Source organism: Nomascus leucogenys, chromosome 2 (assembly GCF_006542625.1).
Source record: "Nomascus leucogenys isolate Asia chromosome 2, Asia_NLE_v1, whole genome shotgun sequence".
NCBI classification, from domain to species: Eukaryota; Metazoa; Chordata; class Mammalia; order Primates; family Hylobatidae; genus Nomascus; species Nomascus leucogenys.
In genome coordinates, this window is record NC_044382.1 from 18,684,658 (window position 1) to 18,706,327 (window position 21,670).

A 21,670-nucleotide genomic window follows, 5' to 3' on the forward strand; every position below is an offset into this window, starting at 1 on the left:
TACTTATTTATTTATAGACAAGGTCTCGCTTTACTACCCAGGCTAAAGAGATCATGGCTCACTGCAGCCTCAACCTCCTGGGCTCAAGCAATCCTCCCACCTCAGCTTCCCCAGTATCTGGGACCACAGGCGCACACGACCACGCCTGGCTTTTTTTTTTTTTTTGTAGAGATGAGGGGGTCTCACTATGTTGCCTAGGCTGGTCTTAAACTCCTGGGCTCAAGTGATCCTCTCACCAGAGCCTCCCAAGGTGCTGAGATTACAGGTGTGAGCCACCCCAATTCGGCCGAGTCCTGGATTCTTTCAGTGTGGAATAGTGTTTAGAAACAAAGATCTGGGTGTTAGTGTGTTCACTGTTACTAGGGTATAACTGCTTTTAGGCCCTCTCAGTGAAGAAACCCAGGAAATACATCTTAAACAAAATGAAACCCTTATGAGTCCAAAGAACACATACAAGTGAAATCCAACAATACAGGATTCTTCCTCACATTCCTCCACAGTGAAAACCCTTGTTCTCAGAATAGCCACTTTACTAATTTGCTCTATCCTTCAATAAACAAGAGTTCCAAAATTACTATACAAATATCATTACCAACAATGAACCTACTATGTAAAGTTCAAGGTTTTGCTGCAGTCAGAGTCTGTGTCCAAAGTTAATGGAATTATCTTTTCTATATAATCAATTCATGATTATTATGTTAATTTGTTTCTGTTTATGGTCAATTTTAAGGCTTAGTTTTTTTCTCATCCTTTCTGATTTATTTTTTGAAAACTAAAAAAATTATTATACAGTTCAAAAATAGGTGTAATTTCTGATGTGGTGAAGTAAGGAGGTTGTCAAATCCTTTTCCCTAAAGCCAACTACAAAACTGGGCAGGCCAGGGGCAGTAGCTCACACCTGTAATCCCAGTAGTTTGGGAGGTCGAGGTGGGCGAACTGGCCGAGTCAGGAGTTTAGACCATTCTGGGCAACATGGCGAAACCCTGTTTCTAGCAAAAAGCCAAAAAAATTAGCCACGTGTGGTGGTGCGCACCTATGGTTTCAGCTACTCTGGAGGCTGAGGTGGGAGGATCGCTTGAGCCCAGGAAGTTGAGGCCATGATTGTGCCACTGCACTACAGCCTAGGCGACAGAGTGCGACCTTGCTTCAAAATAAAAATAAAAAGCATAAGTAGACTTGAAGTTGTATCGAAAGAAATTATCCAGGCTGAAGAATGAAAACAAAAAGACTGAAGAAAAATGAACAGGGCCCTCTTGATATGAATGGAAGACCCAGAAGAAGGGAAGAAAGAGAACAGAACAAATATCTGAAGAAACAAAGGCTGGTAACTTTTTTTTTTTTTGAGACGGAGTCTCGCTCTGTAGCCCAGGCTGGAGTGCAGTGGTGCGATCTCGGCTCACTGCAAGCTCCGCCTCCTGGGTTCATGCCATTCTCCTGCCTCAGCCTCCCGAGTAGCTGGGACTACAGGTGACTGCCACCACGCCCGGCCAATTTTTTGTATTTTTAGTAGAGATGGGGTTTCACAATGTTAGCCAGGATGGTCTCGATCTCCTGACCTTGTGATCCACTTGCCTCGGCCTCCCAAAGTGCTGGGATTACAGGTGTGAGCCACTGCGCCCGGCCAAGGCTGATAACTTTAAAATTTTGATGAAAAATGTTAATTTAAAGATCCAAGAAGCTCATTTCAGTGAACCTCAAGTAGAACAGAAGATCTACATGTGAAGACACCAGAGTGTCAGAGTGGTAAGAGAAAAAGATAAAGAGAAAATGTGAAAGCCACAAGAGAAAAATGATATAAGAGAATAAGACTATTAATTTCTGACTTCTCACCAGAAACAGTGGAGGCCAGAAGGCAGTGTCATGACATACTTAAAATGGTGAATGAGAAAATTTTTCAACAAAGATTATACGTTTAACAAAACTACCTCAAGATGAAGGCAAAATAAAGACTTTCACAATGAACAAAGAGAATTTACTGCTGTGAAACCTGCCTCACAAACATATTAAAGTCCTTCAGGCTGGAGGAACTGACAGTAGATGGTCACTCAAAACCACAGGGGGAAATGAAGAACATCAGAAATGGTAAGTAGATATAAGACTCTAATATTATTTTCTCTCTTCTTTAATTTCTTTAAAAGACAAAAGATTATAAAAAGCTGTAATTATGACACTCAGTGGTTAGGTTTACAACATATATTGATATAATGTACATGACAACGATAGTTCAAAGTGGAGGAGAGGAAATGGAGCTATGCTAAAGCAAAGCTTCTATCAATATATTTCACTGAAATTAAGTAGCATTAAACTAAAGTAGGGCTGGGCACGGTGGCTCCTGCCAGTAATCTCAGCACTTTGGGAGGCCAAAGCAGGCGGATCGCTTGAACTCAGGAGTTTGAGAACAGCTTAGGCAACACGGCAAAATCCTGTCTCTACAAAAAATACAAAAATTAGCTGGGCATAGTGGTGTGCACCTGTAGTCCAGCTACTCAGGAGGCTGAGGTGGGAAGATCACCTGAGCCCAGGGAGGTGGAGTGGAGGCCGCAGTGGTCCATGATTGCACCACTGTACTCCAGCCTGGGCAATAGAGTGAGACCCTGTCTCAAAAAAAAAACAAAAACAAAAACAAAAGAATCCCGAAAAACTAAAGTAGACTATAAAAAGATGTGCATTACAATTCCTACAGCAACCACTAAGAAAATAGCTAAAAAGTAAACATAGTTAATAAAATCCAAAGTATTAAAATAGCATGCATAAAATATTATCTAATACAAAAAGAGGCAGTAAAAAACAGGAATAAAGAACACATGAGACTTATAAAAGACAAATGACTAATGTAAATCCAACCATATCAATAAGCAGATTAAATATGAACGGACTAAACAACTCAAAGAGCAGAGATTATCACACTGGATTTAAAAAGATTCAATTACATGCTGACTATAGGATGCATACTTTACATTCAAAGACATATACAGGTTGAAAATAAAAGTATAAAAAAAGATACTGTGTAAACAGCAACCTTAAGTAGCTGAAGTGCTATCAGACAAAACAGGCTTTAAGACAAGATATATTACTGGAGACCAAAAAAGGGGATATTTCATAATGGTAAAAAGGTCAAAAAATTGGGAAAATATAACAACTCTAAGTGTATACGTATCTAACAGTAGAACCATAAAATACATAAAGGAAAAATTGACTGAATTCAGAGGAGAAACAGACAATACAACATTAGCTGAAGATTTCAATACCCCAATATCAGAAATTCTTTAAACAACCAGAGGTACAATACATATGGAAAAACATACAGAAATGTACCGCTTAGTACACTGTTGCAAAATATGCATTCACAAAATTACTATACAAATGAAGATAGAGAACACTGCCAGAACCTCAGAAGCTTCCAGTGTACTCCTTTCTAAATTCTCTCACCCTGACATCCCTAGCCAAACAACTTTTCTTCATAACTTGAAGGAGCTAAATAATTGAGGTTGTCATACTTCTATAACATTGTGGAATGTATGCTTGCAACCTTTAGAAAACCAAGTATCTAAAAATGATTTTTAAGAGATCTTCTAAGTTCTATTCTAGACCTGAAATATTTTATGGTCTATGCTCACTGAATTCTGACTTACTAGCTATAGTTAACAGTTCCGGATTGCTTTTATCTGCTAGTCATTTAATCCTTGTGATCCCACTTTATGCCAAGTTAAATGATAGAGCTAGGACAGATCTAACATTTCCAAGTTCATATTTTTAGGTGAGGTGGTGCACATCTATAGTCCCAAGTACTTGAGGGACTGAGGTGGGAGAATCGCTTGAGCCCAGGAATTGCACTGGCAACGAAGCTAGACCCTATCTTTTAAATAAAGCAAAGCAAAGCAAAGCAAAGCAAAGCAAAACAAAACAAAACAAAACAAAACAAAACAACAACATTCATGCTCTTAACCACAAGACCACACTGTCTTCCACAGGTGTGGAAATAAAGAATTGTTTGCAGGAAGTAGAACTGAGTAACGCACAGAAACTGCTGCAAAACTCACAGAACTTATATGCTTCATAGTTCTAAAGAAAAAGTCACTTCTAATTCCCTTGGTGTCAAGAACTAGGGCATTTGAAAAGAGGATGACACTGCTCCAAAACATGTTATCCAGTTCCAGAGCTCTGACCTATAGTCATTTCGAGACCTATGTTAAAAATAAATCTCACTGGGTATGGTAGCCCATACCTGTAATCCCAGCACTTTGGGAGGCCAAGGAGGGTGGATTGCTTGAGCTCAAGAGTTTGAGACCAGCATGGGCAACATGGCAAAACCCTGTCTCTACTAAAAAACAAAAATTAGGCCAGGTGCGGTGGCTCACACCTGTAATCCCAGCACTTTGGGAGGCCGAGGCAGGTGGATCGCCTGAGGTCAGGAGTTCGAGACCAGCCTGGCCAACATGGTCAAACCCCATCTCTATTAAAAATATAAAAATTAGCCAGGTGTGGTGGCGGGTGCCTGTAATCCCAGCTACTCGGGAGGCTGAGGCAGAAGAATCACCAGAACCTGGAAGGCAGAGGTTGCAGTGGGCTGAGATTGCACCACTGTACTTCAGCCTGGGTGACAGAGTGAGACTTCGTCTCAAAAACAAACAAAACATAAAAATAAAAATACAAAAATTAGCTGGGCATGGTGGCTCACACCTGCAGTCCCAGCTACTCTGGAGGCTGAGGTGGGAGGATCACTGGAGCCCAGGAATTTGAGGCTACAGTGGAATTATGGAATCGTGCCACTGCACTCCAGCCTGGGGGACAGAGCAAGACCTAGTCTCAAAAAAACAAAGCAAAACAAAACAAAAACAAACCTCTTCCTCGCTGAATCAAGGGCTTGGACCACAGGACTTAGGTTGTTCTATTATTATTATTGTTACTCCTGAGGTGGTAGCATCACTTGAGCACAAGCTCGAGACCAACCGGGGCAACAAAGCAAAACCCCATATCCTGAAAAAAAAAAACATTAGCTGGGTATCATGGCAAGTCCCTGTAGTCCCAGCTATGAGGGAGGCTGAGGCAGGAGGATCACTCGAGCCCATGAGTTTGAGGCTGCAGTAAGCTATGATCATGCTACTGTGTTCCAGCTTGGGCTACTCTGTCTCTCTTAAAAAAAAAAAAAAAAAAAAAAAAGACAAAGGAACTATCATCAACTAGAGAAAACTAAGGCAACATGAAAACTAAATGCAATGGATCCTGGAACAGAAAAGATGATGTTCATGGAAAATGTGATGAAATCTCAATAAGGTCTGCAGTTTATAGCATTGTAATAATGTTTATTTCCTGGTTTTGATAACTGCACTATGGCTATGTAAGCTGTTAAAATTAAGGGAAGCTGGAATCTCTTTTTGCTACTTTCTAAAAAATGTTATTTCAAAAACAAAAAGTTAAAATAGAACTCTCCACCTGGGAAATAATTTTTATCTTTCAAGAGCTAAATACAGTCTCCAATAAGGACTTTAAACCCCTACCTCAGTAATGACAGTTTTTCAACATACTTATGGCACATAATGTGTAGGCACTGTGCTAATGTACACAGCACAGAGAAGGCTCTACCCATTGCCCCCCACCCCCCATACTTACATGCTAACCAGAATATTGATTGAACACTACCTGCAAGAAGCGTGGCTGTAAAGGCCACTTTGCAAAAGATTGTTTCATGCAACCAGGTGGGACCAAATACTCTGATACCTGATGAGGAAGAGGAAAAGGAAGAGGCAAAGTCTGCGGAGTTTGAGAAGCCTGACCCCACAAGGAATCCTTCTAGAATAAGAAAGAAGGAGAAGAAAAAGAATAGGAAGTCTCTGACTCTGACAGCTCAGACTCTGAGAGTGATACAGGCAAGAGGGAAAGGCACACATCAAAAGACAGCAAGGCAGCAAAGAAGAAGAAGAAGCACAAGAAGAAGCACATAGGAGTGGAAAGATTAGGCAACATGTGATATGCCTTGTGCACACTGCTTTGTGCCCATTAAGCCTTGTATTTGGAAGCTTAGTCACCTGTGTCCATCTGGATCTGTTTCGTGATAAAACGCAAAACTACCTAAAATAAAAAGGTAAGCATAGTTACATGTCTCCCTACCTGAACTATAAGTTTCTTGACAGAGAAAAACACAGCAAGACCATGTCTCTCCTAAAAATAAAAAAAATTAGCTGGGCGTGGTGGCTCATGCCTGTAGTCCCAGCTACTTGGGAGGCTGAGGCGGAAGGATCACTTGAGCCCCAGAGGTAGAGGTTACAATGAGCCATGATTGCGTCACTGCACTCCAGCCTGGGCAACAGAGCAAAACTCTGTTTCCAAAAAAAAGAAAGAAAACCAATTTTGCCTTTTTTTTTTTTTTTTTGAGACAGCATTTTGTTCTGTTGCCCAGGCTGGAGTGCAGTGATGCAATCTCAGTTCATTGCAACCTCCGCCTACCGGGTTCAAGTGATTCTCCTGCCTTAGCCTCCTGAGTAGCTGGGATTATAGGCACACACCACCACGCCCTGCTAATTTTTTTATATTTTTAGTAGAGATGGGGTTTCACCTCGTTGGTCAGGCTGGTCTTAAACTCGACCTCAGGTGATCCGCCCGCCTTGGCCTCACAAAGTGTTGGGATTACAGGCGTGAGCCACAGCACCCGGCCAATTTTATCTATTAATTGCAGGTACTAACAAATGTCTGCTGAATGAATAACTCAATTTCTAGAATTACCCTGAATCTGTAGCATATGTGGGTTAGTTTTCATTTAACTAACAAAGAAATAAAGGTGGAAACTACTACAAGTGTCCTTTCTGAATAAAATTAGCAAATCAAGATTTAAATATTATAAACTGCTTTACATAAAGAAGATATTCTATAAAGAAGACAAATTACTTTAAATACTAGTTAGGATGAAAAATGGTATACTACTATTGCTAAGTGAAGACTCTTCCTGTAAAGCAAATATCCATGACTTGGCTATAATCTTACCTTGTAATTTCCTATTTACTAACATAGTACTCCTATCTGCTTAGATTACCTATACTAGATTAGATGCCTGATTCCATGGCTGTGTAACTCATTCAATGAGCTAAAACTCATAATACTTATTATGTGCCAGACATTGTGCTAAGAGCTTCAAATGGATTGATCCACTTGCTTAAAATATTAGAAGTAGCTTGAATATAATCTTTTAATTGGCAACAAAAAAACCACCCTCCAAAAAATCCAAAAATCCAAGCTGGAGAACTTCAACTGATATAATTTAAAATCCTGGGTAGCATGGCAAAATGTTAGAAAGTGCTCCTCTAGTCCCTTATAAATAAACCACTCTTCAACAGACTACAATGCAGTGGCTGAGTAGGGTATTTCTTTTACTTTAGGTCAGTGAATACAACATAAACACACTTGACTTCGAGCTTATAAGTGTATACCCCATCTATCATTATTAAATAGTTAAAAACTTGCATGAAATACATTTAAACAATAATCTCATATTTAAATAATCCTATGGTAAGCATGTGCTCAACAGACAAACAGGGAGAAAACCAAGACTCTCACACTGGCAAGCTTATGTCCATATTACAAATCGATCAGCAGCTCTCTGCTGCCCTCTGCAGTTTTGTGAAGTAATTGCTACAAAATAAAATGGCATACACTTTATGCCAAGCACAGTACCCAGGGATCACAGTACCCAGAGATCAATCGCTGCAGTAAAAGAGAGCGTAAAGAGAGCTACATACTTGCTCAACTGCTGGAAAATGGAGGCACATGCAACAAAACTTTCTGCTTTAGTCTTATCTAGGTGGGACGAGAAAACTACACTTGGAATGCAAATATTGGAAGGGCTAGGGACACCAGTTCTACAAATTATTCTGAAGGGAATTCCTTATCATTAAAAAAATAAGCTTTTGGTTTTGTCTTCTTTGAAATCAGATATCACTTGCTTTACATACATAAAGACATATCTGTTCTTTCCACAAGTCACCTTTACAGGTCCTCTAGGGAGGCACGAGGGAGGATCTTTAGATCTAAGCCACAGTTAGAACCTACCTCTCAGTAGGTGTTATCCTTCTGAGGAAAAAAATGACTGATCTATGAGGAATTAATCTTGGAAATAGCCCCTTGTTTCTTAAATCAGAAAATTCTATTTCCCAAAACTCAATCTTTAACAGAAATAAATTTTCTATGTCAGGACTGCTTAAATTCGGCCCAACAAGTTGTTTTTAGACCTTGATCAACGGATGTGGGTAAGAGAAAACCTCCTATTCAGTTCTTCCGATGTTGGATGCAGTCAATGTACGGGTTAGGTCAATACTTCTTGTTTTGGAAGCTTAGTCATCTGTGTCCATCTGGATCTGTTTCCCACAGTGTGGCCACAGTTCTTCCTATATCAAAATTACCCGGGAGGCTTGCTAACAAAGCAGATGCCTGGTTGTCACCTCACAGGTGTGTGGTGTCAGACACTTCTCAGGCTGTGCATGGTTAATACATTTCCTGTGATGCTTAGACGCAATAAAGTCTGGAAACCACTGATCTACACAAAGTGACCTTTCTTAATAAACACAGGAAATACTGAACGTCATTTTAACTTTTCTACCAGCAAATAATGTAAACACACCTCACTAACTTCCAAATGTTTTACAGCAGCAGTCCCTACCCTTTTTGGCACCAGGGACTGCTTTTGTGGGGGACTATTTTTCCACGGACTAGGGTCTTGGGGAAGGGGGTGTTCGTAATGATTCAAGCACATTACATTTATTGTGTACTTTATTTCTATAATTATTAAACTGTAATATATAACCAAATAGTTGTACAATTCACCATAATGTAGAATCAGTGGGAGCCCTGAGCTTGTTTTCCTGCAACTAGATGGTCCCACCTGGGGGAGATGGGAGACAGTGACAGACTATCAGGCATTAGATTCTTGTAAGGAGCAGGCAACCCAGATCCCTTGCATGTGCAATTCACAACAGGGTTCACGAGCCTACGAGAATCTAATGCTACCACGGACATGACATGAGGTGGAGCTCAGACAGTAAAGCAAGCGATGGGGAGTAGCCGTAAATACAGATGACGCTTCGCTCACTAGCCTGCTGTGTGGCTTGGTTCCTAACAGGCCACAGACTGGTACCAGTACATGGCCGGGGGTTGGCGACCCGTTTTAGAGCAAGCAACATTTCCGCTGGTTTAAACTCAGGATCAGGCCAGGCAGGGTGGTTCATGCCTGTAATCCCAGCACTTTGGGAGGCCAAGTGAAAGGGCCTCTACAAAAATAAAAATAAACAAACTCGGGATCAGAAATCTAAGCTCCTTCTAGGATTTGATTTAATCGTTTGTAGACAGCATTAAGTTCAACAGTGGTAACTCTAAGAAGTTGGTAAAACTGACCACCTTAGTTCCAAAGGATGCCCATTAGAAACGAAAGAAAAGGAGGCTGGGACAGGCGGATCACTTGAGGTCAGGAGTTCGAGAACAGCCCGGCCAACATGGTGAAACCCTGTCTCTACTAAAAATACAAAAATTAGCTGGGTGTGGTGGTGGGCACCTGTAATCCCAGCTACTTGGGAGGCTGAGGCAGGAGAATCACTTGAACCTGGGAGGCGGAGGTTGCAGTGAACCAAGATCATGCCACTGTACTCCAGCCTGGGCGACAGAGCAAGACTCTGTCTCAAAATAAACAAACAGAAAACAAACAAACAAAAAAAACAAAAGAAAACAAGAAATGAAAGAAAAGGGAGGCAGGAGGCAGGGCGTGGTGGCTCATGCCTGTAATCCCAACACTTTGGGATGCCGAGGTGGTTGCATCATGATGTGAGGAGTTCGAGAACAGCCTGGCCAATATGGTGAAACCCAGTCTCTACTAAAAATACAAAAATTAGCTGGGCGTGGTGGCACACGCCTGTAGCCCCAGCTACTCCGGAAGCAGAGACAGAATCGCTTGAATCCGGGAGGCAGAGGTTGCAGTGAGCGGAGATCGCACCACTGCACTCCAGCTTGGACAACAGAGAGGGAATCCATCTCAAAAAAATAAAAAATAAAAATGAAAGAAAAGGGAAACAACAAAATCAGAAAGGTTGCTCATGAAGTTAACAGGACTATGCAGGCCACTATGGAAGAAGTTACTGAAAATTTTTTGGAAGCAATCAAGAGAGTATTCCCTGCAAACACACCCACAGCCACAACATTGATTAGATTAGAAAATGGTGCAATAAGGTGGTAGAAACATGGAAGTCCAAAAGATTAAGTAATGTGGAATTTAGGAAAAATGACAGAGGGAAGAGACTGAAATATAACTTCTGTTCTAAACTGAAACTTCTAAGCTTTGATAATGGTTCCTAAAGAGAAAATGACCTTAAAGAATAATCCTTAAAATTTTCAGAGCCTAATGTTTTAAAATCCCAGATACCAGGCATTCTGAATGCATGTTCACCAAGCAACAGACTTTTGGATCCCTTATGTGTACATGTAAATGAATACCATTTGCAAACCACTAGTGAAAGGGAGCAAACCCATTGAAATGATTAAATCTGCATTTTGGCTTACAAATAAAAAAATATTTGTTTGCAGGAAAGAATTAAATCACCAGAACCTGGATGAGTTCAAAGTTCCTTCATCTTCTTCATATTAATAAAGGCCACCACCATCCATCCAGTAGCTGAAGACAAGGAATCATTCTAACGTCTCACTCCACCCCTCCAATCGAATCCACTGCAATGTGTGGTCAGCTTTACCTCTGACATATATCCCGAAATCATTCACTTCTCTTCAGATCCACAGTTCAAGCTACTATCAGCTTCACCGGGCTACTGCATTAGAGCCTAATTGGTCTCAAATGTTCTATTGATGTCCCTCCTCCATCCTCATACCCCTCCATTCTCTGTACAAGAACTGAATTCTCTTATTAAAATATAAATAACTTCCATCTCTCCCTGGCTTAAAATTATCCATCTGTTTCCTTCTGCACTTGGAATAAACTTCAAGTTCTTTACCACGGCTTAGGAACTATTCCATAATCAGACCCTTGCCTACTATCAGCCCACTCTCTTCCTTAATCATTATGCTTCAGGCATCGGCTCTTCCACTCCTTGAACATGACAAAACACCAAGCTTATTGTTACTTTAGGGCTTTATTCAACTGCTTTCTTTGTCTGCAATGCTTCCCTCTCAGACAGTCACACACTTAGCTGCTCCCAGCGCCACCCTCCCCCAAGTCTCTGCTGAAAAGCCACCTCTCCAGAGAGGCTTTCCTGACCAGCCAATCTAAAGCAGTCCTCTCCACCTGTCTTAGTCAGGTTGCTATAACAAAATAACAGACTCGGTAATTTATAAATAATAGAAATTTATTTTGCACAGCTCTAGGGGCTGGAAATTCCAAGATCAAGGCACCAGCAGATTTCGTGTCCGGTAAGGGGCATGTTCTCTGCTTCAATATGGTGCCTTCTTTCTGCATCCTCACTTTGTGGAAGGGGAGTAGAAGGGCCCAACAGGTTCCCTCACGTATTTTATTGGTATACTTTATAAGGATACTAATTCTTCTAATCACCTTCTAAAGGCTCCACCTCTTAATACTATACATTGAGGATTAAGTTCAACATGAATTTTGGAGGGAAACATTCAAACCACAGCACCATCCTTCCAACCCAACCCATCCTTCATCTTAACATTTTGTCCTAATTCTCCAATGAGAGAACACAAACCCTGTCTTATTCACCACTGTATCCCTCAGGGCCTCAAACAATGTCTGGTGGGTGGAAGAAATGCAAATATTACTTGAATAAATGTGAGAAAAAGGCCAATTATTGGCTCTCCTGGGGGAGAAAAAGAAGCTATTCATTCAACAGCTATTTAATGAAGGAAGACTGTACAAAGCCCATGACAGTGGTCCTCAAGCCTCAGCATGTGCATATGAATTACCTAGGAAATTTACACATGAGACCTAAGAAACTGCACTGTGACAAGCAGTCCATAAAAGGTGATTTTCTTATGGAATCAATACTAGCATTCTGCAGTATGTGCCATAGGTCCTAATACTATAAACACTCGCTATGGTCTGAATGTGTCCCTCCAAAATTCATGTTGAAACATAATCCCCATTGTGTTGGTATTAAGTATAAGTCATAAGGGCTCCAACCTCATGAATGGATTAGTGTACTAATAAAAGAGGCTGAAGGGAGCTGCCCTGCCCCTGCTGCCATGTAAGGACACAAATGGTGCCATCTGTAAGGAACAGGCCCTCACCAGACACTGAAATTGCTGGCACCTTGATCTTGGACTTCTCAGCCTCCAGAATTATGAGCAATAAATTTCTATTATTTATAAGTTATCCAGTCTAAGGTATTTTGCTATAGCAGCTCCAACACACTAAGATAGCATTTTTGTATCATAAGGTTATTATTGCAATTCTCTTCTGCTGCTACATCTGTCCTTCACCTTAGCCAAGCCTCTCAGAACCAGTTATTTGCTTCACATACCTAGTACATCTCAAATGTTAGCTAAAATTCCATTCCTGTGGGTAGTTATACCTACATTTAAGCTTTCACAAACAGTAAGATTTACTGCTGAAATAAATACACAAATACACTATATTCTCATTGAGAGCTTTTCCTGTTTTTACCAAATCTTAACTGCTTTCCTCCTCAATTACTCTTGATTTATGAGTCCTGCTGAGAAGTGACACTACACTTGAGCCTGAATTATCTTCCCAGCCACAGGACAAGTGAAGTTAGCTTGATTAACAGACTTTGGCTACTATTATTTGGTTGTGTCCAACAAGAAACCTTTAATAATACATAGACCCTATATGGAATAGCACTTCTTTCCCAAATCATCAGGGGTCAGCTTCACGTGCTTTTGTGGTAGGGCACACACTTTGGTTGTAAAGTAATCAATTTTTATTTATTTATATTCTTAAAATGGAATAATGTAATATAGGCTTACTGTAAAAAAAGCAAGTATTACAAAATTGCATTACATATAAATTAAAATTCCCTAATAATCACACCTCTCAAAGTTACTTACTGCTTATACTTTGGTGTATACCCTTCAAATTTGTATGTATAAACATATTTTCACATAGCCTTAACTTAAAAGAAATCATCACTGTTGTATAACCTGATTAATTACTTTGACATTATATTACAGGCAGCTTCCCAAGTCAATACCTATGATTCATCTTTTTAAAAAAATTTTTAAAATTTATTTATTTATTGAGACAGAGTCTCATTCTGTCACCCAGGCTGGAGTGCAGTGACGTGATCTCGGCTCACTGCAACCTCCGCCTCCTAGGTTCAAGCAATTCTCGTGCCTCAGCCTTATAAGTAGCTGGGACTACAGGTGCGCACCACCATACCTGGCTAATTTTTGTATTTCTAGTAGAGATGGGGTTTCACCATGTTGGCCAGGCTGGCCTTGAACTCCTGGTCTCAAGTGGTCTGCCCACCTTGGCCTCCCAAAGTGCTGGGATTATAGGCATGAGCCACTGCACCCGGCCAAGATTTACCTTTAGCGACTGCATTGTATACTACATAAATATAACAACAAAATTTAAGTAATACTCTGGGAAGAACATATTTTTCTCTCCTACTATACCCTCCCAATAGGTCTGACACCAGATGAGAGTTTTTTCCACACTAAACAATTCTCCAATGGACACCAACAGGGTGTCCTATAATTCAATTCAGTTCTGTCATATCTCCAGGTAGACAGTGTTTGATCCCACAGGTTAAGAGTTTAGTCTCACAAGCCTGGCCCCTCTTCAGACACTAATCACAAGTCCCAGGTTGTGACCTATGATTCCGACTGAATGGTTAGCACAGGGTTCTTACCACCCGCTCTGTGGGTTCAATAATTTGCTAGAATGGCTCATAGAACTCTGGGAAACACTTTACTTACACTTAGTAGTTTATTATAAAGGACATTATGAAGGATATAGAACAGCCAGGTGAAGAGACACACAGGGAAAGGTAGAGGGAGAAGCGGTGCAGAGCTTCCACGCCCTCTCTGGGTGCTACCCTCTTAACACTTCCATGTGCTCATCAACCTGGAAGCACATCAGATTTCTTGTTCAAGAGTTTTTATAGGCCAGGCGCAGCAGCTCACACCTGTAATCCTAGCACTGTGGGAAGCTGAGATGGGAATATTGCTTGAGTCCAGGAGTTCGAGACCAGCCTGGGCAACATAGTGAGACTTCATTTCAAACACAAAAAAATTTAGCACAGTGTGCTGGAGGGCGCCTGTGGTCCCAGCTACTTGGGACATTGATGGAGGAGGATTGCTCGAGCCCAGGAGGTTGAAGCCTGCAGTGAACTATGAGCGCACCTCTGCATTCCAGCCTGGGCAACAGAGCGAGACTCGGCTCAAAACACAAAAAGAAAAAAGTTTTAATGGAGCTTAATCTCCAGCACTTGCCCTCCTCCTTTCCTGGATTTCGGTAGGTGGTACCAAAAGTTCCAACCCTCTAAACCTCTAATCACTTAGTCTTTTTGGTGACTGGCCCCATCCTTCCTTAGGCTATAGATAGGCCACACCCTAAAAGTTATCTCATTAGGATGAACTCAGGTGTTATCAAAAGGGGTACGTTAAGAATAACAAAAAATACACTAGACTATCAGAAAATTCCAAGGGTTTTAGTGGCTCTGTAACAGGAACCAGGGACAAAGACCAAATATATTTACTATACTACAAATACCCTGTTTAACATTGTCTAGCTTTCCAAAATTATAAATGATGCTGCAACACATCTATGTATATACATTTGCATATATTTCTAATGTTCTTGAAATATCCCTTGAAATAAATGGCTACAAGAGAATCAGCGTTAATGCGGTCATGTCCAATATGGTAGTTACTAGCCACATGTGACTATTTTATTTTAAAATTATTTATTTATTCATTTTGAGACAAGGTCTTACTCTGTTGCACAGGCTGGGGTGCAGTGGCGTGATCATGGCTCACTGCAGCCTTGACTTCCCAGGCTCCAGGGATCCTCCCACCTCAGCCTCCTGAGTGGTGGGGCTATAGGCTTGTGCCACACGTGATTATTTTTATTTTTAAAGGCTTTAAAAAAAATTTTAATTAAAAAAACTTTTTTTTTGGGAAAGACAGGGTCTCACTATGTTGCCCAGGCTGGTCTCAAACTCCTGGGCTCAAGTGATCCTCCAGCCTCAGCCTCCCAAGTGCTGGGATTATAGGAATGAGCCACAATGCCTGGCCCATGTGACTATTTATTTATTTTCTGAGATGGAGTTTTGCTCTTGTCTCCCAGGCTGGAGTGCAATGGCCCAATCTCGGCTCACTGCAACCTCGACCTCCAGGGTTCAAGCAATTCTCCTGCCTCATCCTCTTGAGTAGTTGGGGTTACAGGAGCCCGCCACCAGGCCTGGCTAATTTTTTTTATTTTTGGTAGAGATGGGGTTTCACTATGTTGGCCAGGCTGGTCTCGGGTCGAACTCCTGACCTTAGGTGATCTGCCCACCTCAGCCTCCCAGAGTGCTGGGATTATAGGTGTGAGCCACCCCGTGTGACTATTTAAATAAATTAAAATAAAATTCAGTTCCTCAGCCATAATAGCCACATTTCAAGTGCTCAACAGCCTGATGTAGTCAACAGCTACCATACTGCATGGTGCAGGATGTAGAACATTCCTATCATTGTAGAAGAGTCTATTGATAGCCCTATCTAAAGAAATGTTCACATAAAAATTTGCTATCTGTGTCCCATGAAGTGACACAACAATTTAAATTCCCAATATTAGTATATGAGTTCCAACATCCTTTCCTTGTCAACATCAGATCAATATTCTGATCTGATAGATGAGACATAATGTTTTAGTTTGTATTTTTTTTTTTTTTTTTTTTGAGACAGAGTCTTGCTCTGTCACCCAGGCTGGAGTGCAGAGGCCTGATCTCAGCTCACTGTAACCTCCATCTCCCAGGTTCAAGCGATTCTCCTGCCTCAGCCTCCCAAGTAGCTGGATTACAGGTGCACACCACCATGTCCGGCTAATTTTTGTATTTTTAGTAGAGACGGGTTTTCATCATGTTGGTCAGGCTGGTCTCGAACTCCTGACCTCATGATCCGCCCGCCTCGGCCTCCCAAAGGTGCTGGGATTACAGGCGTGAGCCACCACGCCCAGCCTGTATTTTTTATTATTATTAATGACGTTGAAAGTCTTTTCACATTTTTGGGCCATTTATGCTTTTTTAGTCATTGTTGAACTATCTGAACTTTATCTATTTTAAAAGATTCAAATATAATACTATCCTGTTCCTGATGAGCTATTAAAGCCAAACCATATATGCAGAAGACATTTCTTCAATCTGTTTCGCTGGCTTCTTGAAAATTTCGGAAAGATATTTATCAAAATAGCATAAAAACACCTAATAATGTAGTACCACAGTTAGCTGAAGGCAATCTGCACTCTTACAGGTTGCTTCCTTAAAGTAGAGTCAGTGGCTTTCATTTCTCTAAATAATAGGACTAGCACTGCAGTATGTTACTGTTATGAGATATTCTTACAAATTTTCAAATTAGCTATGAAAACACTTAGACTGGTATATAAATGAATAGAAAATATTTATGTTTTAAACATGAATACTACTGTATGATTATGTTTATATGAATGTCTAGAACAGGAAAAAACCACCTATGGGACAGGAATCAGAAGAGTGGTTAACCAGAGACTGGCAGGGTTGGGAAAGGAACGACTGATAAAGCACACAAATGGAGTTTCCTGACATGATGGAAATGTTCTCTATCTTGATAGAAACGTGAGCTATGCAGGTGTATACAATTGTCAAACTCATTGCATTCTACCCACGAGAACTGATATACAGTTTCACTAAATTATATCTCAATTTTTAAAAGGAGGGAAAAAAGTGAAAAAAAGTATTGTTCTACTTAGAATATTAAACTTACAGGCAATAAAAATAATCATCCTCACTGGGTGTGGTGGTTCATGCCTGTAATTCCAGCACTTTGGGAGGCCAAAGTGGGAGGACTGCTTGAGCCCAGGAGTTGGAGACCAGCCTTGGCAACGTGGTGAGACACTGTCTCTACCAAAAAACCCACAAAAATTAGCCAGGCAGGGTGGTGCAAGCCTGTTGTCCCAGCTACTCAGGAGGTTGAGGTGGGAGGATCCACTTGAGCCCAGGAGGTTGAAACTGCAGTGAGCCATGATCACATCAAACTGCACTCCAGCCTGGATGACAGAGTGAGATCCTGTCTTAAAAAAAAAAAAAAAAAAATCCTAAAAGTATTTATAGAACTTAAAGTATGATTTTCTGGCCTAGGAGACATGAAAAATGTTTTACTAAATTAGAGGTGGGGATCAGACTTTGTGACACCTTGAGCCAAACCATTCAACTGTCAAATCTAGAGGGCACTAGAAAATTAACATAATTTCAGGGCAAAATATATTAAGGTATCAGAAAAGCACTGCTAACTTTTTAACATAGATGCATAATCAGTGCTTCTAAAAAGCCTGAAACCTGTTATAATGTTATGGAACAGTACTTAATTTTTTTGAGCTGTATTTGCTGTGGTAGTTTATGAACTTGGCTCATTTTTGCCCTTTTTCCTCCTGTTCTGGTGGCGCACACTAGCACAAAAGCGAACACGTTCACATTAAGGCTAACTGATTTGATAATGAAAAGTGTCTAAGGAGAGAGAAAGAGAAGATGCTCCTTCCCACCCCAGGCTACCTTCCCACCCCCATTGTTAGGCTTAGGCTGAACATTTATTATCTCAACTCAATACCAATGTATCACAACCTGTTCAGTGAGTGAGCTCCTTAGTGGCATAAACTACAATCTAGTTCAAGTTCTTTGTAGACAAACTCAAGACATTACAGTAACTCTTCAGAGACTACCTTGCTTGTGCAATCAGAAGGAAGTAGGACAGCAGGACTTCAGTCTCCAAAAGTGAAGGCTTGCCCAGTTAAGGGTGTGGCCCCAGGGCAAAGAAACAGGAGAGTGTACATTTTATTAGTCTATCTGCTTTGCAGCAAGACAGATGTTTTTGTTATTACATTCTACATTATACTCTAGCTTTGGAATCCAACAGATTTGATTTGAGAATTAGTTTTGTAATTCATTAGGTGTTTGATCTTGGGCTAGTTACTTCATCCCTCTAAGCTGTTTCCTTATGGGAAATAACAGTATGTATCTCATAGACATGTCGTGATGATTAATGAAAACACAAGTAACATTTTAAGTCAGTGGATGGCACATTGTAGGCATTCAACAAAGGATAGCTAGCTATAATCAACACAATTCTGTTCCTCAAGACCTCTGCAACCAAAACCCCACCAAGATATTGAGGCAGTCATATTTTGCTAATAAGGGATTAGCATAAACAGGAAATGTTCATAAACATAAATGTAGCATAAACATAAAAATGTTCATTACAGAAATTTCAACAGCCAACCATAGAAAAGGTCATAACAGAAAACTAAAAAGTATATATAGTTTTGAAAATAAACAAAAAGACTGTTACATTACAGACTCCTGAAGTACAAGATGAACATAACTCAAGGTTCACAGAAAATAATGAAAATTTCTTTGCTAAGCAGACACACTCAAGTGCTTCCCTGTCATGCCACCGATTTATCTCAGATCCAACACTACTAAAGCCATAAGAAGACAAAGGGGCAAGTTATTCTTTACCACAGATGAGGTGGTCTATGATACAGTATCGACCACATTTTAAAATGCAGTGTAAGTGGCAGATCTTGAACAATAAATAAAATACTTACCTGTTTCTCTTCATCTGACATGTTTTTTTCCAGTTCTACTAGGTATTCTTCATCTAGTTCAGAGGAATTCACATCTTCATTAGATTTGTTCTCAACCTTATCCGCTCCTGGCTCCTCTTCAAATGAGGCACTGCAGTCATGAAAACACTCCTCTTCTCCCTGGTCCTCCTGGAGATGGGCCTCATCATCCCTGAGCAGCTTACTCTGGGAATGCTGATTTTTGGGATCAGGAACTGGAGGGCCAGCACACTCGGCTTCCTGAGTATCTGTAACCTTCAAACCATTTAACAGATCCTCTGGAACCCTACCGTTCTCTGACTTCTCCCCCATGCTGCCCAGTGAGGGAGGTGACGCTAAAGCTGGGGGAAAACAAAACAAAACTGCTATGTAATGGTGCTTATATTTTTAAAAGTTCTGTTTCAAACCTAAACCAACCTCTGCATTACAGCCAAAAAACACACCGTAACTTCCTTTCACTGGAATTCATTATTTAAACATATAGCTTATCATAAGTAATAATAATAATAATGTCAAACGTCATTTTAACTGAGACCCCTTTTCTGGTCAAATCTGGTACCAGATCTTTTTTTCTTTTTTTGAGACGTAATCTCAGTCTGTCGCCCAGGCTGGAGTGCAGTGGCGCGATCTCGGCTCACTGCAACCTCTACCGTCTGGGTTCAAGCGATTCTCCTGCCTCAGCCTCCCGAGTAGCTGGGATTACAGGCGCCTGCCACGGCGCCTGGCCCAGAACTTCTTAAAAGCAACAAAAGAAGCCGTTTTTAATGTAACTCTTCCACGTTCCACACCGTTCGCGTTCTGTTTGGATAGCAAAAATTAGGCAGATACTAAAACAGTGGCAAGAAAAAGGAAGCACCCTAATCTCCATTCAGAATGAATAACCAAGGCACGAATAAGAAACTACGGTCCGTCTTTTTAGCATCACCACAGGAAGCCCAACAATACGTTTCTAGTGGACTTCAAAATAAAATCCGTGCCAAAATTGTGATCACTTTAACCCAAATGCGTGTGGTAGAGCCCACGCAGCTTACACTGGAAGGGGAACGCTGGCGCAGGTGACTCTAATCAGGATTACCGCGGGGGCCAGAGTCAGGCATCAGAAAGCGTGACTCTGAACCCTAGCTGCCCAAGAGAACGCTAGAGATACTTTAGAAAATACCACTGCTCAGTCCCTGACCAAATTCTGATTTATTAGTGTCGCGTCAAGCAAGGGCAAAAGATTTATTTATTTATTTATTTTTCATCCCAGGTGATTCTGATGTGCACCAATTGCGAACCACTGCTGTAGAAGCTGAGTCAGAGCATCAGCAGCCCAGATATTTGCAAAAATTTGTTAGAGATTTGCAAAAATGTAAATTGCTCTAGTCGCAGCAAAATCACGCCAACGACCCTTGTATCACGACAAGAGTCTGAATTTGCCCTAGTATGTTCCAAGAACACTTAAAAAACCAGCAAGATCTTAATAACGGAGACTTCGCCTCCACAGCAATGTCTTGCTTCTCTTCGCTCCCAGGTCTACTGGAAGAACACAGGAGTTTGAGCTCCTAGGGTTAGGGAAGTGACGCCTCGCGCTTCCCAGCAGATTATTCCCTAGCTTTGGTCCTCAAAGCCAACACGCTTAGACCCACGGGGTTACTCACAACCTCACAGCTTCTCCGGTCTCCACCTTCTTAGCCTCTGAGAGCTCCTGCTTCCGCTCAGTCAGGTGCACTTCCGTCGATGACGACTAATAGCGACGCTATTGGCAAAGCATCCTGGGAAATGTAGCGAAACTCGCAGGGAGGAAAGGCATGGTCGCTGTGTGACGTCATTGTACGGCGTGACATTTGAGAGATGGTTGCCATCTTGGGTTACGGCCAGACTCCGCGTTAGTCTGTACGAAAAGAAAAAAGGACAAAAGGAAGTCTGTCCCTGTGGTGTTCGTTTCACTATTTATTTATTTATTTGTTTGTTTGTTTGTTTATTTATTTTTGAGACAGAGCCTCAGTCTGTCGCCCGGGCTGGAGTGCGGTGGCGCAATCACAGCCTCTACTCGCTGCAGCCTCAACCTCCTGGGCTCAAGCGATTCTCTTGCCTCAGCCTTCTGAGTAGCTGGGACCACAGGTGCGCGCCACCACGGCCAGCTAATTTTTTTGTATTTTTAGTAGAGACGGAGTTTCACTCTATTGCTCAGGCTGGTCTTGAACTCCTGGGCCCAAGAGATCCTCCCTCCTCGGCCTCCCAAAGTGCTGGGATTATAGGCGTGAGCCACCACGCCCAGCCCATTTTTATTTTTTAAGGGCTAGCCAAGTCAAACAGTGGGAGTGGAGAAGAAACAAAAAGATCTGTAACTGGTTGTGATCAGTTAGTTGTAAACACCACTGCACTCAGACTAACCTCAATAATATTTAAGAGTGTAAGGGAACCCTGAGACCAAAAGTGGTTGCCCTATACATTCATTCGAGAAATGTTCATTGAATGTTTATTAGCCCCTGGGCATTGTGCTGGGATCACAGAATTGAAATACAGTACCCATCCTGGAGGTAGCCAGACAGGTAACCAGCAATGACAGCAGAGAATTCGTTTTCTGTAATTCACAGAACCTATTGCAGAGATAGATAGCTGGAAGAGACTTTTTCAGGAAGAGTATGAAACTTGTTTCTTGAATTTCCATCTAAATGAGGTTATGCATACAGTTGTATTTTTTGTAAGTTGAAAGCTTTATATGCCAAAAGAAAACATCAAAAATATATCATATTTTCGGTTTTAATATTTCTGAATTTAAAGAAATACACCCAGAATTTAAAAAGTGTAAATGGCGGCTGAGTGTGGTGGCTCATACCTGTAATCCCAGCACTTTGGAAGGTGGACATGGGAGGATCTCTTGAGTCCAGGAGTTCAGCCTGAGCAACATGGCAAAACCCATCTCTA

At 41.2% G+C, this 21,670-nt stretch overlaps 1 protein-coding gene across 2 annotated transcripts in view; it reads right to left on the reverse strand.

Annotated features, from left to right (window-relative positions):
- TTC1 (tetratricopeptide repeat domain 1) overlaps positions 1-20,494 on the reverse strand; it is a 56,867-nt gene extending 36,373 nt beyond the window's left edge. The window contains exons 1-2 of one of the 2 annotated variants that reach the window (XM_012505036.2): positions 20,404-20,494; positions 18,743-19,101 (exon numbers count right to left, since the gene is read on the reverse strand). In XM_012505036.2, the coding sequence (XP_012360490.1) occupies positions 18,743-19,072 (330 nt within the window). In that variant the 5' untranslated portion in view covers positions 19,073-19,101; positions 20,404-20,494. Of the gene's footprint in view, positions 1-18,742; positions 19,102-20,400 lie in introns of both variants that reach the window. The other variant, XM_003268600.3, reaches the window with a different exon arrangement.
- Between the last annotated feature and the right edge of the window lie 1,176 nt (positions 20,495-21,670).